This window comes from Felis catus, chromosome C2 (genome assembly GCF_018350175.1).
Source record: "Felis catus isolate Fca126 chromosome C2, F.catus_Fca126_mat1.0, whole genome shotgun sequence".
In the NCBI taxonomy this organism is placed as follows: Eukaryota; Metazoa; Chordata; class Mammalia; order Carnivora; family Felidae; genus Felis; species Felis catus.
The window spans coordinates 126,755,657-126,774,182 of NC_058376.1; the positions used below are offsets into that span (position 1 = coordinate 126,755,657).

General features: G+C 35.7%; 1 protein-coding gene across 4 annotated transcripts in view; it reads right to left on the reverse strand.

The window, feature by feature from the left end:
- PPP2R3A (protein phosphatase 2 regulatory subunit B''alpha) overlaps positions 1 to 18,526 on the reverse strand; it is a 210,679-nt gene that overhangs the window by 54,833 nt on the left and 137,320 nt on the right. For 3 of the 4 annotated variants that reach the window (XM_045036403.1, XM_045036402.1, XM_003992098.6), the window contains 4 exons: positions 16,817 to 16,903; positions 12,508 to 12,664; positions 9,773 to 9,821; positions 9,213 to 9,302 (listed from right to left, as the gene is read on the reverse strand). In XM_045036403.1, the coding sequence (XP_044892338.1) occupies positions 9,213 to 9,302; positions 9,773 to 9,821; positions 12,508 to 12,664; positions 16,817 to 16,903 (383 nt within the window). The remainder of the gene's footprint in view (positions 1 to 9,212; positions 9,303 to 9,772; positions 9,822 to 12,507; positions 12,665 to 16,816; positions 16,904 to 18,526) is intronic. The other variant, XM_023260541.2, reaches the window with a different exon arrangement.

The following is an 18,526-nucleotide window of genomic DNA, read 5'->3' on the forward strand; positions in this document are numbered from 1 at the left end:
ATAGCTCAGAGCCTGGAGCCTGATTTGGATTCTGTGTCTCCCTCTTTCTCTGCCCCTCCCCTGCTCACATTCTCTCTCTCTCTCTCTCTCTCTCTCTCTCTCTCTCTCTCTCTAAGATATATAAACATTAAAAAAAAAAGTGTGTTGGTTAATTTCCAAGTGGGCAGAGATTTTCCAGTCATCGTTTTCTTATTTTTATTGTTATTTTCTTATTTTTATATCAATTCCATTATGGTTAGGTAATATATTTTGTACTATTCCAACTCTTTTTAACGGCTTTATTTATACTAAATGTATAATTTAGTGGTTGTTACTTTATCCACAGAGTTGCATAACCATCACTACAATTGATGTTCATCACCTCCAAAGAGAAACTCCATACCCATTAGCACTCATTCCTCATTTTCCCCTAGGTCCCTCATTATTATTATTATTATTTTTTAGAATTTAAAACAGTTTTATTAAAATAAGCACATTATATAATAGCATGGCCTAGGCAACCATTAACCTACTTTCTATATCTGTAGATTTGCCTATTTTGGACAACTCATGTAAATGTATTTATATAATATGTTGTATTTTGTGACTGTTGTCTTTTAATTTGCATAACGTTTTCAAGATTCAACCATGTTTTAGTATGCATCAGTACATTTTTTCAACTGCCGGATAATATTTCATTATATGGATATATCACAATTGTTTATCCATTCATTAGCTGATGGATACTTGGGCTGTTCCTATCTTTTGACTATTATTTTTTTTATTTTTTTTTCAACGTTTATTTATTTTTGGGACAGAGAGAGACAGAGCATGAATGGGGGAGGGGCAGAGAGAGAGGGAGACACAGAATCAGAAACAGGCTCCAGGCTCTGAGCCATCAGCCCAGAGCCTGACGCGGGGCTCGAACTCACGGACCGCGAGATCGTGACCTGGCTGAAGTCGGACGCTTAACCGACTGCGCCACCCAGGCGCCCCTATTATTATTTTTTAATGTTCATTTATTTATTTTTGAATGAGAGAGTAAGTGGGGTAGGGGCAGACAGAGAGGAAGAGAGAAAATCTCAAGAAGGCTCTGCACCCTTAGCAGAGAGCCCAAAGCAGGGCTCGAACTCACTAACCACAAGATCATGACCTGAGCTGAAACCAAGAGGTGGCTGCTTGCTTAACTGACTGAGCCAACCCAGGTCCCCTCTTTTGGCTATTAATAGTACTGCTCTGAACATGGGTGTATAAATTTCTGTGTGAATATTTTCATTTCTCTTGGGTATCTTCCTAGGAGTAGAACTGCTGGGTCATATGTTAACTCTATGTTTAACTCTTTGAGGAACTGTCACAATGTCTTCCACAGTGGCTGCAGCATTTTACATTACCAATAGCATTTGAAGGTTCTGATTTTTCTACATCCTTGTCAACACTTATTGATTATAGCTATCCTAGTGGATATGATGTGGTATCTTATTATGGTTTTTATTTGTATTTCCCTGATTAATGATATCAAGAATCTTGTTACAGGCTTATTGGCCATATATATACCTTCACTGGAGAAATATTTAGATCTTTTGCTCATTTTAAAATTAATCTGTCTTTTTATTATTGAGTTGTACTTTTTATGTATTCTAGATACAAGTCATTTGTTAGATATATCATCTACAAATATTTTCTCCCATGCTGTGGTTGTCTTCTTGCTTTCTTGATGTTGTCTTTTGAAGCATGAAAGATTTTAATTTTTTTGAAGTCCAATTCATCCATTTCTTCTTTTGTCTGTGCTTTTGAAGTCATATCTAAGAAACCATGGGTACAAAAATTTACTCTTATATTTTCTTCCAGAAGTTTTATAGCTTTAGTTCTCACATTCAATTTGTGATCTACTTGAGCTAATTTTCGTGTATGATGTGAGGTAGGGTTCACATTCATTCTTTCCTATGTGGGTATCCAGCTCCCAACACCATTTCTTAGGAGACCATTTCTTCCCCATTAGAATTATCTTGGCATCCTTGTTAAAAATCAAGTGGTCATAAATGTGAGGATTTATTCCCAGACTCTTAATTCTCTTTATCTACATGTCAATCTGTATCCCAGTATCACATTGTCTTCTTTAGTTCAGCTTTGTATATTTTGCAATCAGTAAGTATGAATCCTAAGATTTTGTTCTTTCTCAAGATTGTTTTGGTTATTCTGATCCCTTTGTAGTTCCATAGGAATTCAAGAATCAGCTTTTTCATTTCTACAACAAATAACAAAAAGTAGCTGGGATTATGTTAGGAATTGCTTTGAATCTACCAATCTATTTGCAGAGTACTGCCATTCTAACAATTTTAAGCTTTTTGATCCATGAACATGGGATGCCTTCATTTCATTTAGATCTTCCTTAATTTCTTTCAACAATGTTTTATAGTTTTCACAGTATAAGTTTTATACTTCTTTTATTAAGTTTATTTCTAGGTATTTTATTCTCTTTGCTATTTTAAGTGGAATTATTTCCTTAATTTTTTTATTGCTTGTGCATAGAAATAGATTTTTTATAAATTGATACTATATCCTGCAACCTTATTTAACCTTTACTGAGCTCTAACAGTTTTTTTTTTTTCACGTTTATTTTTGAGAGAAGACAGTGCAAGCAGGAGAGGGGCAGAGAGAGAGGAAGACACAGAATCTGAAGCAAGTTCTAGGCTCTGCATTGTCAGCACAGAACCCAATGCGGGGCTTGAACTCATGAGCTGTGATATCATAACCTGAGCCAAAGTCAGACACTTAACCCAGGTGCCCCTCTAGTAGTTTTTTAGTCAATTTCTTGGGATTTCCTGTATAAACTATACTCAAATAGATAGTTTTCCTTGTTCCTTTCCAATTTGGATGCTTTTTACTTCATTAGCTTGTCTGATAGTCCTGGCTAGAACCTTCAGTACAATGTTGAAAGAATAGACATCCTTATCTTTTCTCTGATCACAGGAAATAGATTTCAGTCTTTCACCTTTCACTAGTTGTTAGCTTTGGGTTTTTATTAATCAGGTCAAAGAAATTCCTTTCATTTTCCAGTGAAACCATCTCAGCCTGGGATTATTTTTCCTAGCCAGAGTTATTTCATCTAGAACCAGTATAGCAGTTTATGTCCCTCCAAGAATTTGCCCATTTTGTCTAAGTTATCTAATTTGTTAGTATAAAGTTGTTATATATGTGTGTATGACAATCCTTTTTACTCCTGTAAGGTCAGCATTCATGTTACATCTTTTATTCTGACCTTAATAATCTGAATGTTCTCTTTTCTTCTTGATCAGTGTAGCTAAGGCTTGCTTCATTCCTTCCTTCCTTCCTTCCTTCATTCATTCATTCATAAACTAGGTTTCACGCCCATTCTGGAGTCCAATGTTGGGCTTGAATCCACAAACCTCAGATCAAGACCTGATCCGAGATCAAGAGTCAGACACCTAACCGACTGAGCCACTCAGGTGTCCTGTAGCTAAGGCCTTATTAATTCTTTAAAAAAATCTTGATTTTTGGTTCCATTGATTTTATTATTTTTCTATTCTCTACTTAATTTTCCTTGTGTTTGCTATGCTTAATTTCCTCCTTTTTTCCCAGTGTCTTTGAAGTAGAAAGTTAGGTTATCGATTTGTGACATTTCTTGTATTTTAGTATATGTGTTTAAAGCTACACATTTTTCTTAGTAATGCATTTGCTACATCCCATAAGTTTTGGCATACTGTGTTTCCATTTTCATTCATCTTAAACAAAGCTTTTTACTTTTTCCTTCATTTTCCTTCCTTTCAAATTATTTCCTTTTGGGGCACCTAGGTAGCTCAGTTGGTTTAGCGTCTGACTTCAGTTCAGGAGATGATCTCATAGTTTGGGAGTTCGAGCCCTGTGTCAGGCTCTGTTCTGACAGTGAAGAGCCTGGAGCCCACTTTGAGTTTTGTGTCTCCCTTTCTCTCTGTCCTTCCCCCACTCACAATCTGTCTCTCTCTCTCTCTCAAAAATAAACATTAAAAATTAAAATCTACCAAGAGATTCAAATTATTTCTTTTGATGTATTAGTTTTTTTTTTTCCCCCCCACTGGTTATTTAAGCAGTGTGTTGTTTCTACATGTTTGTAAACTCCCAAGTTCCTATAAGTTATTGTTAATTTTATCTCATTATGGTCAGAGACTATGCTTTGTATGATTTTACTTCTTTTTATATTTATTTGAGGCTGTTTTACGGCCTGTCATATGTTCTATCCTGGGGAATATTCCATGTGTACTTGACAAGAATATATATTCTATTGTTCTTAGGTGGAGTATTCTATAGATATCTGTTAGGTCTATTTGGTCTATAGTTTTGTTTGTACTATTGTTCATGACTTCCATTTCCTTGTTTATCTTCCTCCTGGTCGTTCATCCACCACTGAAAGTGGGGTATTGAGGTCTTCAGCTATTATTGTTGAATTGTTTATTTCAATTCTGTCAGTTTTGTTTCATGTATTTTAGGGTTTGATGTTGTAAGGTGCATATGTTTCTAATTGTAGAGTCTTTCTGTTGGACTGACCCTTTTATCATATAAAACGTCCTTCTTTGTTTCGGGTAACTCTTTTTGTATTAAAGTCTAGATTCTCTGATATTTATAAAACCACTTTAAGTTTCCTATGGTTGTTGCTTGCATGACATATCTTTATATTTCCTTTTCCTTTTTCTTCCTTTTGGATCTTTAAATCTGTGTCTCATATAGACAGCATATAATGGTTTTTTTTTTTTTTTTACATTTATTTTTGAGAGAGAGAGAGAGAGAGAGAGAGAGAGAGAGAGGGAGGGAGGGAGAGAGGGAGAGAGCGCGCACGCACAAGTGGGGGAGGGGCAGAGAGAGAGGGAGAATCCCAAGCAGGCTCCAGGCTCCGAGCTGTCAGCACAGAGCCTGATGCGGGGCTCAAACTCACAAACTGCGAGATCATGACCTGAGCCAAAGTTGGAGCCGAAGTCAGAGGTTTAACCAACTGAGCCACCCAGGCGCCCCAATTGTATATTGGTTTTTAAATCCAGTCTGGAAAACCTCTGTCTTTTGATGGAATATTTAATCCATTCACATTTATAAATTGTTATTATTGATATAGTTGGAATAATGTCTGCCATTTTACTTTTTGTTTTCTATCTGTGTGGCATTTTTCCTATTTCTCCTTTACTGCTTTCTTTTACATTAAGTGATTAGGTGATTACATTAAGTGATTCTAAGTGTAACATTCTAATTCATTTAATGATTTTGTTCACTATACATTTTTAAATTAATTTTCTAGTTGTTTCTCTAAGGGCTTGCCATATACATTTTTATCTTATAATCTACTTCAGATTTCTTTTTTTTTTTTTAACATTTATTTATTTTTGAGACAGAGACAGACAGAGTATGAACGGGGGAGGGTCAGAGAGAGGGAGACACAGAATCCGAAACAGGCTCCAGGCTCTGAGCTGTCAGCACAGAGCCCAACACGGGGCTCGAACTCATGGACCACGAAATCATGACCTGAGCTGAAGTCAGCCGCTTAACTGACTGAGCCACCCAGGCGCCCCCAGATTTATTCTTAATTCCAGTGAGATACTGAAATGTTACTCCTATATAACTCTCTTCCTTCTTCCTTCTTCTTTTTTAGCTACTATTGTTATTCATATTACATCTATATATATTACTATAATATATTTATATTAATATATGATATATATTAATTATATATTATAATATATACTAATTAGTATATATACTACCAAAACTATACTGGTCTAATTATTACGTTTAATTATACTTTTCTATTGTTATATATAATATATAATACATATATTATAATATTAATTAATATACACACACACATTACTATATATATATTACCAAAACTACACTGGTATAATTATTACTTTATGTAGCTTATGTTTTTTAAAGAAGCTGAGAGAAGACTGAAGAACTATATATTCGTCGTTTGTTATATTAATCTTCATTACCATTTCTAGCTCTCTTCATTTGTCCTTATGGGATAATAAGGTTCCAGAAATGGGAAAATATAGATGAGAATTATTTGAGAAAAGCTTTTTCATAACTGAGGAAATATGAAAGATAAAAGGTTGTTGAGAGAGTTAACAGAACACTGAGAAGGCAAGAATTAGAAAAAAGAATAGCCTTCAAATCTTTGGAAACTTAGGTAATCTAACTGAAACAACCTAAGCTTTCAAAATAGTAAATTAATGATAAATTATAAACATGCATACTACATACGAAAAAATGCTCAACATCACTCATCATCAGGGGAATGATGAAATACAAATCAAAACCACAATGAGATACCACCTCACACCTGTCAGAATGGCTAACATTAACAACTCAGGCAACAACAGATGTTGGCAAGGATGCAGAGAATCAGTATCTCTTTTGCATTGTAGGTGGGAATGCAAACTGGTGCAGCCACTGTGGAAAACAGTATGGAGGTCCCTCAAAAAATTAAAAATAGAACTACCCTATGACCCAGCAATTGCACTACTAGGTATTTATCCAAGGGATACAGGTGTGCTGTTTGAAATGCCCCAATGTTTATAGTAGCACTATCAACAATAGCCAAAGTATGGAAAGAGCCCAAATGTCCATCAATGAATGAATGGATAAAGATGTGGTGTGTGTGTGTGTGTGTGTGTGTGTGTGTGTGTGTACGTATATATATATATACGTACACACACACACACACACACACACACACACGAGTATTACTCAGCAATCAAAAAGAATGAAATCTTGCCATTGGCAACTACATGGATGGAACTCGAGGATATTATGCTAAGTGAAATTAGTCCACCAGACAAAGACAAATATCATATGAGGACTTTAAGATACAGAACAGATGAACACAATGGAAGGGAAGCAAAAATAATATAAAAACAGGGAGGGGGACAAAACATAAGAGACTCTTAAATATGAAGAACAAACAGAGGGTTACTGGAGGGGTTGTGGGAGGGGGGATGGGCTAAATGGGTAAGGGGCATTAAGGAATCTACTCCTGAAATCATTGTTGCACTATATGCTATCTTGGATGTAAATTAAAAAAATTAAATTAAAAAAAAGAGGAAAAAAAACATGCATACTTACTGGCATGGAAATATATTGTTAGGTGAAAAAGTGTATCACAAATCTATATAATATGATACCATTTAGCATAATATATCTTTTGGTGCAGGGAGGAATAGGAGGAGAAAGAGGAGAGAAGGAAAGGGAGAAAGAGGAGTGAATGGATATGTACCAATATTAAATATGGGTCATGGAATTATGAGTGAATTTCATATTAAGGTTTTTGAATGTATGTAGTTTAGATATTTTTATTTTATATATTTTTTAATAGCTTCATTATTAAATATAAAAAACTTTAATATTTTTTGTATTTGTTATAAAATAAAAACAGAAATGAGCAAAAGACATGAAAAGGCAAGTGGCTAAAATGAAATAAAAAAGGCTGAATGGTATGAAAAAATTCAGCCTCATTAGTAATCAAAGAAATGCAATACACATAATACTGAATTTTTAATTTATCAAGTTGGAAAATATTTTTAAGAGGAAAATACCTAGTGTTAGTAATATGCTGTATCTTGTTGATAAAGGTATAAAGTGACAAAACTTTTCTAAAGACCAACTTAATAATTTTTATAAATTCCCCCCCAAAATATCTATACCCTTTTAACCTAACGATTCCATTTAGGAATACTTACTTATTTACTTATTTTTAAAAAACTTTTAAATTTTATTTTAGAGAGAGAAAGCAGGAGTGTGGGAGAGGGGCGGGGGGGGGGGGAGGGAGGGAGGGAGGGAGGGAGAGAGAGAGAGAGAGAGAGAGAGAGAGAGAGAGAGAGAGAATGAATCTCAAGCAGGTTCCATAATCAGTATGGAGCCCAATGAGGGTCTCATTCCCACAACACTGGGATCATGACCTGTGGTGAAATCAAAAGTCGGATGCTCAAGTGAATGAGCCACCCAGGTATCCCTTGGAAAATTTATTTTAATGAAAAAAATAGTGAGTGTTACAACTGTTTAGCTGCAACTATTGTTTTGGAAAGCAATCCATCAAAATTTTGGAGTGTGTGGTAATTAAGACTTAATCCAATGGAGCTAATCTTAATGTCTAACATGTATGTAACAATATATGAAATAGACCATACAATATATACCAACTTTTTTAATAGTGTCTTATTCTGAGTGTTAGAATTAAAATTTATTTTCTTCTGCTTACCCATGTTTTCTAAATTGTCTCTAATGGACAATAAATTATTGTTTGAAATGAAAAACAAAGTTATTTAAAAATAACCTAATAGGCTGCCCAATAAATAGCTTAGATTTCTACTTCACTGAATTCTTTTTTAAAAAAATTTTGATGTTTATTTATTTCTGAAAGAAAGAGCGCAAGTGGGGGAGGGACAGAGAGGGAAACATAGAATCCAAAGCAGGCTCCAGACTCTGAGCTGTCAATATAGACAGCCCAAAGTGGGGCTTGAACTCATGAACCAAGAGATCATGACCTGAGCAGAAGTCAGATGCTTAACCCACTGAGCCACCCAGGTGCCCCACTACCTTCACTGAGCTCTAAACCATATATCCAATATTTAGATAAATACTTCAACCAACATGCACACAGTTGAGTCAGTTATACTAGCAAGGAGCACCAAAAACTGTAGCCTCTCCCTCCCTTGGTACTAAGCACAAACTATGTATTGGGTATTGTGTTATTATATAAGCTGGGAATAAAAAGAAGAGAGGGGCCTAGATTTTTTGGCTTAAACATGAGACTAGTGGCAAGAAACACACGTGTAAACTCAAAACTACAAATCAAGGTACATATGAGAGTGCCAAGGAAAGGGAAAGATGATTCTAATTTATCTATACCAGTCATCCACAATTTGCTCTTCTTTCTCTCTCTGATTTATTACTGAACCATCAAGATCATAAAACAACAAAATTCACAATATATATTCCTACATTCTGTATAAAGTAAGTCCTACTTATTCTTCAGAGCCAGCTCACATGTTACTTGACCTTTGTTTCTGGGGGTAAAAATACTTCTCTTGATATTTTATGACTATGGATTCAGTCTAAGAGGGCAGAGAATAAGTCTAATCCATCTTGGTACCCCTACGTCAAGATGGCATCCAATGGATATGCATCATCAATTTTTTAAGCTTTGTTTAAGTGTTAAATGTTACTGGCAAAGGAATCTTAAGAAGTCGTACCTGGTTGGGTTCCTTTTGTCTTCCTCAGAGATCAAAAACCAAACAAAATCTGCATAGCTCATTCTTCCCTCTTTCTGTACTGTTTTTCCCCTGAAGAAAACATATCATTATCAAGTTTCCTGAGCAATTACTCGGATGAATTTAGTAGGATGACAGACTAAGAAATAAAGCAACACCTTCTTTGGAAATTAAGTTAAAAAAATTAGAAGGCTATAACTAAAATTTAAATAAAAAGTAAAAAAAAAAATTAGAAGGCTGGAAATCTTACAAAGGTTACAAAACCTATCCTGTTTTCAAAGGCCTAGAAGGGTGAAACCAGAAGACATTTGCTGGTATGAAAGAAGAAGTCTGGTTTCTAATTTGAATGCAAATAATCACCAGGATCAAATACCTTTACCTGTACTTAGGTAAAGGATTAATGTCTGTATATAAAGAATTACTGCTGTCTTGTATGAAGCCATGACATACATGTCATAATGACATGTATGAAGCTGTGCTAAAAATGAGATTGTTAAAGTATTACCTGTAATTCATTTTTAAACTCAGATGCTTTTTCTTACCTTGTTACTGCCCCAGAAAATATCCTTTCAATAATTCTGTTTGATGAAGCTAAATGTAAATAAGAAAGTACAAAGCTAGTTAGGAACATGTTCCATAAAGGCAATACTTTGGCCAAATTTATTTTCAGTAGCTATGAGCTAAAACATAATAATCTTCTATAACAAGAATATGAATATTTAAATTTTTACTTATGTATAATTTATATTTATGAAAGTAAGAATTTGAAGTGGCATAATCAATCATTAAAAAAAATAATAGGCAAATGATTATGCCTGACAGCTGTGATGTATTAATATAGTTGAGCATCCTAACAACTAAGACAAAAACGTATAGGATTTATATTGATCTTGTATCTAAGACAATTTTCCTCTAAAACAAGACAAATTTTATCCTCGTATTAAATTCAAGGGGAACTGATCAGCAACTCCTAAGATAAGGGACTCTGAGTACAACAATGGAGAATGCTTTCAAGTAGAATTTTATAGAAGATACCTAAACATACCACAAACATACTTTTCATATATTCTTATTCCATAAAAGTCCAGGACATAACATACAATTTTATCTTAAGATAGCATGTTGCTTTTGATGGTAGATCCTAGAGAATCTATAGCAGTGTACCTCATTGTTGGTTCAAAATAACCAAAGCCTTTAGTTTTACCAAAAGGCTATGTCAATAGATCTCAGACCTAGGGATTTGGTGAGAACAGAATCTGTTGTTTTAAGAAGTGCCCCAGGCAATAGCATGTACACTAAAATTTCCAAGTAAGTGATAGAGTTATTAGACAGTAGCTATCAGCATCTAATTCTTCTGCACACAGTTAGGTATAGTCAACCTAAAGGTAAAATTAATTTGGCTGAAGAATGTTGGGAATATGGGTGTCAGTAGAGACATGCCTAGCCACAAAGCTTATATAAGGACCCTCTAGACTTTGGTGAACATTGGTTTATAATAATTTGTACTATACAAACAGAGGGCTGTATAGGAAAGGCATGGACATTTAATCCCAAAGCTAAAGTCTTTTTTACATTTGGAAGGTCTACCCTAAAATTGAAGATCATGTTGTCCCATTTAGGACAGGCTGATGGATTGCCAATTATGTAGTTTTGATGGGCTCTTCATCATGCAGGATTAGATGCCTACTTATTTGGACATCATCACTTTAATATACCCTCTATTGGATTGTTATGTGTATATATACATTTTGGAACCTAATGAGAATTATGATTGTATCAGCTGGAGAGAGTGCTTTAGAGCCCATAAGGTTTGTATGACCTCATGTTACACAGATGATCTGGCCACCGGTGATTAGAAGGTGCACGGCTAATAAAGCTGACCCGATATGCCTGTGAATATCTCCATCTTTATGCTATTCTGGTGACAGCAAGATTATGACTACTTGAAAAAGGGAGGTATAGTACTAAAATGCTTGTTCATCAATAAGTACATCTGAGTATTTTCTCTTGATACCTGGTTGGCACCTGAGAATAGAGAGGAAGGACTCTTTTTTATATATGGAAAGTTCTATGATACTTAAGATCATATAGAATGAAACTCTTCTTAAGATGCAAACAGTTAATCACAGAGATACCAAATAACAGAAGTGAAATTCAATGTATTTAAGATTTGTGCTCTGCTACACCTAAAGGGCTAAAGGCTGATTTAAAATAAATAGCAGTGCCTGAGAAGACATTTAAGAATAGAACAATCTTATGAGAATCTTATGAGAAAAGAATGAGTCAATGTATCTTGGTGCTTGAGGAAGAATATTTGCAGGTAATAGGTTATAAGTTTACTAACTGGTAAAAATGAAGCAAAAGGAGTAGTATCATGTGATGTTTAATATTTTTGTTTTCTGATAAAAGAAAACACACAAAATTCATCTGCGGAGAAAATATCTATTCTGGATCTAAATCCCAAAAGGTAAGTTGTTATTAGTCCTTGAAAACACTGGCATATTATTTCATCCTTGTCTGTTTATAAATACTGTAAAATGGGAAACTTACAGGGTGTACATACACTCTCTTTCAAATAAACTACACAGGAATGGATCTAATTCAACTCATCACTAGAAAATAAACATCACAGAGTGCCTGGGTGGTGCAGTTGGTTAAGCATCCAACTCTCGGCTCAGGTCATAATCTCAATCTCCTGAGTTTGGGCCCCACATGGGGCTCTGCACTGACAGTGCAGAACCTGCTTGGAACTCTCTCTCTCCCCTCTGTCTCTCCCCTGCACGTGCTCTCTCTTTCTCTCCTCTCTCTCCCAAAAACTAAAATAAACATACTAATTAATTAAATTAATCAAAGACAATCAAAACAAAGACTCTAATTGCTTATTTACCTTAAGTCCCTTCTCCTACACTTGCCTTCTAAATGAAAAATCAATACCTTCACTCATTCCCACTTAAAAATTCTTGGCTCTTTAAAGAGGACTTGATGGGGCACCTAGGTGGCTCAGTTGGTTGAGTGTCTGACTTCGGCTCAGGGTGTGAGTTCGAACCCCACATCGGGATCTCTGCTGTCAGTGTGGAGCCGGCTTTGGATCCTCTGTCCCCTCCCTCTTTGTACCTCCCCCACTCGCTCTCAAAAATAAATTAAAAAAAATTTTTTTAAAAAGAGGACTTGATTAGATAAAGAATTTAAGAAATGGGAATTTCTCATTCATGTAACAATTCAGACAACTCTTGCCTTCTTCAAAATAGTTAAGTCTTAACAACTATAAAACACTCACCCTGGTCATTATATCGAGATAAATCAGCCTGGCTGATGTAGAGGTCATGATCACTATCTAGCTCCCAGAATTTACAATAAATAACATAGAAATGTTCATAGGAGAAGTAATCTGTGATTTGGTTTATATCTTCCTCTTCTTCCAAAAGGGCTAGAGTCTGAAATAAAGTATGAAGAGAAGGATTAATTTATTTTAAAATTATGAAAACCAGCTTTGGCCATTATATAGAGTCTAATGAAGTTTTATTTTAAATTTAATTAAAATTTTTGGTTTTGGTACTAAACCAGGAACTGTAACAGGCAACCTCATCCTACCTTTAATCAACTGACCAATCTATAAACATTTACAAACTCTATATTATGCTTACCAAAGGGATAGATGCTGTGGAGGATTTAAAAGCAGGGAAAGGGAAGGACTGTTACCAAGGAGACTATATCCTGTCAGAGGTCCCCAAACTAGCAAACCAGAACACACAAGAGGCTGAAATAGATGGTCATGAACTGACATTGCTTTTAACTTTCCAAAATTATGAAGACTGGGCATCTCCTCTATTATGTAGAGTGGAAGTCTACATACAGGGTTTGGCTTTGTAATGCGATCAAGTTTACTATAAAGGAGACTTATGTATGGTACTGTGCTGATGGGCTGTGGCCTGGTGTGGAAAATATCGGGGATGGAGCTGCGGGGCCCTAAGGTGGAAGTAAACCGGGGTCTCCCCTGATTCACTGTGTACCCTGATGGAAAACACCAGAAACAATAATGCTAAATCCAGGCTTCTTAACAATTCTTACAATTATCATGCAAGTGGGCAGATAAATAGAGATGTTTTCAGAAATGAAAAATTCAGAAAGATATAAGAAACCATGAGGAAACTTAGGAAATAGAAAAAACAAAATGAGATGGCAGAAGTCAGATCAGATATATCAACAATCACAATAAATATAAATGGAGTCTCCATATTAAAGCATTTTCAGATTGAGTATAAAAACCAACCCCCCCAAAAAAAACAGATCTAGATATATGCTATCCATAAGAGATAAATAAAATTTAAAAGGAAAGTTAAAAAAAAAAGACAAATATTTACTAGCTAAATCTTAACAGCAACAACAAAAAAACATGTCAATATGATTAGAAAATACAGTGGAATTAAAGGTGAAAAACATTATAAGGAACAAAAATAAATATTTCATAGTGCAAATAGATTACTTCGATAAAAAATTATGTTCCAAAATGTAAATACTGGGAAACCAATATGCCCTGACAAGCTGAGAACATAAATTATGAGACTAAAACTACTTAATGGAAGATTCTGCTGCCAGTAAAAATTATAAAGTCTACACAGAAACAAAGGAAAACCATGACATGGTAAAAGCAAAATATGGTATATAAAATTATACACACTAAGAATATGTAAAATCCATTTAATCTGCACATATATCTGAGACAAGAAAAACACATACAAAAATGTTATTAGTTGTATTAGGGTGATAAAACAGGAATTTTTTTTGTTTTCCAAACAAGGCTTGTAATGTTTTGTTTTACAAAATGTTCTTTAACATGTATAAAGCAGAATATGTACATTAAAACAAATCTTGAGAAGCAGCTCTCATTTTAACCTACTGGATTGTCATAAAATGAAAAAGATGACTTCTGCTGTTGGTGAATGTGTGTGAACTAGTACAGGTTTTTGGCAGGATCTATCAGACTGAAAATGTACATACCATTTGATCCAGGATTTTCCCTCCAGTAGTCTATTCTAGAAAAAATTTTTTTTAATTTAATTTTTTAATGTTTATTTTTGAGAGAGACAGAGGGTCAGCGGGGGAGGGGCAGAGACAGAGAGGGAGACACAATCCAAAACAGGCTCTAGGCTCTGAGCTGTCAGCACAGAGCCCAACGTGGGGCTCAAACCATGAGATCATGACCTGAGACAAAGTCGGATGCTTAACCGACTGAGCCACTCAGGCACCCCTATTCTAGAAAGATTCTTAACAGGAGGAAAGTACAGGGATATTCACTGCATCTTTCCAAAGAAAAAATATGAAAATGACTTCAACATCTTCTAAAGGGGAGTATGTAATTTAGTTACAGAAGAACCATACCACAGATTATGCAGAAGAATCATAAAAATGAGATAGATTTATATGAATGGAAATGAAAAGAATGTCAAGATATACCGTTAGTGGAAAAAAACAAATTAACAGAATAATGATCTCATATATTACAAAACCTCGTAACAGTAGCCATACAAAATAAAACTGTATACTTCATGTAAACATACAAGGGAATAAAACCACAGATAATGTGGGTTCTGTCTGGGAAAAGGAATGAAATGGCAGCATAAAGAGATAAATAGTGACTTCTGCTGGTTATTCTAGATATGTCACGTACTTGAATGCTTCATGAGCATATACATTACAAGCATACATTCATGAATAATGCACTAATAGGAAGAATAAGGAGAGGGGTAGGGGAGAAGGGGAAAAATTAAACCATGTTCTAGGAAGAACATTTGAGTTCCGTTTCCAATTCAATCACTTACTTGCTGTGTGATCTTACCTGTCATTCAACCGTATCGGAGTCTCAAATTTTATCATCAGTTAAAAAAAATATATATTATAATAATGCCAGAAACTATAAACTCTAATGTGCTTCAGGAATGTGAGGGATTATCATCATTCTCAAGGTATGAAGGCTTTTTTATGGAATTACTGCCATTTTGACCCATCCCATATTACCTGCTGAGAGAGGCAGGCACCAGGTGTTCAATAAATATTAACAATCACTGTGATGATTACTGTTCATTTTAGAATAAAAAAGGTGTGTATATGTATTATGGGCTGCTCATTTTGCCAAGTCTTCATTACTTTGTCTGTCTCAGATGAAGACATGGAAAAATAAAAGAGTACATAAGGTGGTATTATTACCCTAAGCTTCATTTAGTATGATTCATTGAAAATAAAATATTTCCGGGGGGCCTGGGTGGCGCAGTCGGTTAAGCGTCCGACTTCAGCCAGGTCACGATCTTGCGGTCCGGGAGTTCGAGCCCCGCGTCAGGCTCTGGGCTGATGGCTCGGAGCCTGGTGCCTGTTTCCGATTCTGTGTCTCCCTCTCTCTCTGCCCCTCCCCCATTCATGCTCTGTCTCTCTCTGTCCCAAAAATAAATAAACGTTGAAAAAAAATTAAAAAAGAAAAGAAAAGAAAAGAAAATATTTCCTTTCAACCATGAACCATTCTTTAGATTAACAGAAGCTTCCACAGTCAGGCACGAAGATTACCTCAGTAAAAGGCTCCCACTAGTGGTCAACACTTTCATAGTAGGTAAAATAAATAAAAAAATTGAATGAAATGTGTCTTTCTTAAAAGAATTTTTAATATTTTTCTCCACTCCAGTAGGAGCTGGATAAAGAGTCATTGTCAAAAGGATCACGTTAAAATCCCTCTATTCCTTTTGCAAGGTCTTTCCTAACCCAGCCTGCCAGGCTGCATCACTGGTCAGTCTCTGCAGAGCCACCAGCCAGTAGACTGTTCCGTTTGAGACTTGAGACACTTTCATGCTTATGGGCCTTTGCTTATACTGCTCCCTCTATCTGGAATCCCCTTCTAATTTTTTATTTTGATAAACTCCCAATATCCTCCAAGGTCAAGATCACATGTCAGTCCTGTGAGGCCTTCTATGCTTATACTGCTCCCTCTATCTGGAATCCCCTTCTAATTTTTTATTTTGATAAACTCCCGATATCCTCCAAGGTCAAGATCACATGTCAGTCCTGTGAGGCCTTCTATGCATATTTGTTATCCATTTCTGTGAAAATTTTCCTCAGGTGTGACTGTGTGCTTTTCTTTTACTCCACATGCCTCGATACAAAAATCTCTGGTTATTCACCTTTGTTACCCCCAACACATTTCAGGTTATCTGATAAATGCTTAATGACTGAAAGTAGTGAAAGTGCTTTGCATGCAGTAAGCGCTCAAATACTTGTTAAATGAACTAATAGTATTATTTAAACTGCTCTTTTTTTAGGTTTATTTATTTTGAGAGAGAGAGAGCATGCATGTGCGAGCAAGCAGGGAAAGGGCGGGGTGGGGGAGAGAGGGGGACAGAGAGCGAGAGCGAGAGCGAGAGCGAGAGCGAGAGAGAGAGAGAGAAACCCAAGCAGGCCCCATGCTCAGCACAGAGCTCAACATGGGGCTCAGTCCCACGACCGTGAGATCATGACCTGAGCCAGTATCAAGTCTTGGACACTTAACTGAGTCACCCAGGCTCCCCTTAATTGCTTTTATACATGAATTCCAATGAGAGACCTACTTGCAAAAAGTTGCTTTTTCTTATTTCTGTCGAAGTTATTTTTCCACTCCAAGATCTGTTGACTGTGTAGAATATTCTCTGAATAACCTGGTTCCAAAAGGAAAACAAACCAAATAAAAAAATTGAAGATAACTATTACTTTACCAAAAGCCATCTTATGAATGTACTTGAACAAAAAGCTATGTTTTGGTTTTCTGATTATGTCAAGCGTAATTTCTAATAAAAATTAACACTGTATTTTAAAAACTAGAACCATGTAATTTACATCTGCCCCTATAATTCCAAGAAGAAAAGATATTCTTTGTTCATAAGTCTGCATTCCAGCTGCCTATATGTCACTTTATTTAACTCTCATCTTATACATTGATGCCTGATTCAAGCAGTGCTTACTGGGCTGGATGTTTTGGGAAGGTAAATGAGGTAGGAAATACACACTGGGTTGGCTTAACAATTGGTGGGTCAGAAGAATGGCTCCCAACATAGTCTGATTCAAGAGGGCATTATTCTGGTTATTTTAGCCTTATTCACTAGAATCTTAAAGACTTCCAGTCTTCTAGCCTCTCTCTGGAAACTCAAATACATCTGGGATATCTCCTACCAAGTCCATGCTTGGCCATGAACAATTCTGTTATTAGCTAGGGTTTTAAAAGAGCTTAACAACAGATGGGGAACTCTGGAGAAGACCGTGGACAGGACGAGAGAGGAGGGAATGGATTGCAAATGTGTTTGAGATTGACAACGTGTGTGTTGTGGTACAGGAGAGTACTGGAGAAGGAAGACAAAGCTGCCATCCTGGAGGGAGGAGGCAACAGTGTATTCCTAACAATTTTACCTGGGGTTATGCCCACCCATTTAATTTCCCTTTGACTTTTTTTTTTTTTTTACTTTTTTGTTTTTTTTTCTTTTCTCAAAAAAAAAAAGGCAGCAAGAGCAACTTGAATAGTTTTTGACACTTTGCCTTTGATTTTGATTGTCAAATAAAACAGAAATCCTGTATCATTGGTGGTTTTATCATGGAAAAGATTAGATCCTTTTTAAAAGTTATTTGGTGCAAGAAGAACAAAAAAGGGAAGACATTTGGACATCTACCCAAATAGGCGTAATGGGGGACTACACCACCATTCCCCTTCTGGATTCTTTAGCAAAGACAGTGATTCTCGAACAGAGCAGGGAAATACCAGCCTCAGAATGAAGGCCCAAATTTCTTTTGCCCAGCTTTCCTTATCCTACTCCTGCTATCAGTGCTAACTCCTGACCCTTCAAAATCTAGCTCAACTTGCCAACTCCACAGGAAGCCCTAAAACAGGGACTAGGGTAGAGAGAGTTCTGTCTTCCGTGCTCCAATTGTCATGCGAGTCTCCTTCCGTTCTTCCTGTGGTTATATTCTAAACACACTGGTGTGGTCAGACACCTATCATCACCTCCAAACTCCAAAGTACCAGGTCTTTTGACTTGCATCCCAGTGCCTGATAATGGTGCTTTGCATATATCAGATAGCTAATAATTGCTTGATACATTTTTTATTTGAGGAATAACTGACATACATTAGTTTCAGGTATACATGATTACATATATTTATATACTGCAAAATGATCACCATATATAGTTACAGAATTTTTTTCTTGTGATAAGAACTCTTTACTCTCTTAGCAACTTTCAAATATGCAATATATTTGTATTTTTGTGCTGCATATTAACTATATATAGTAT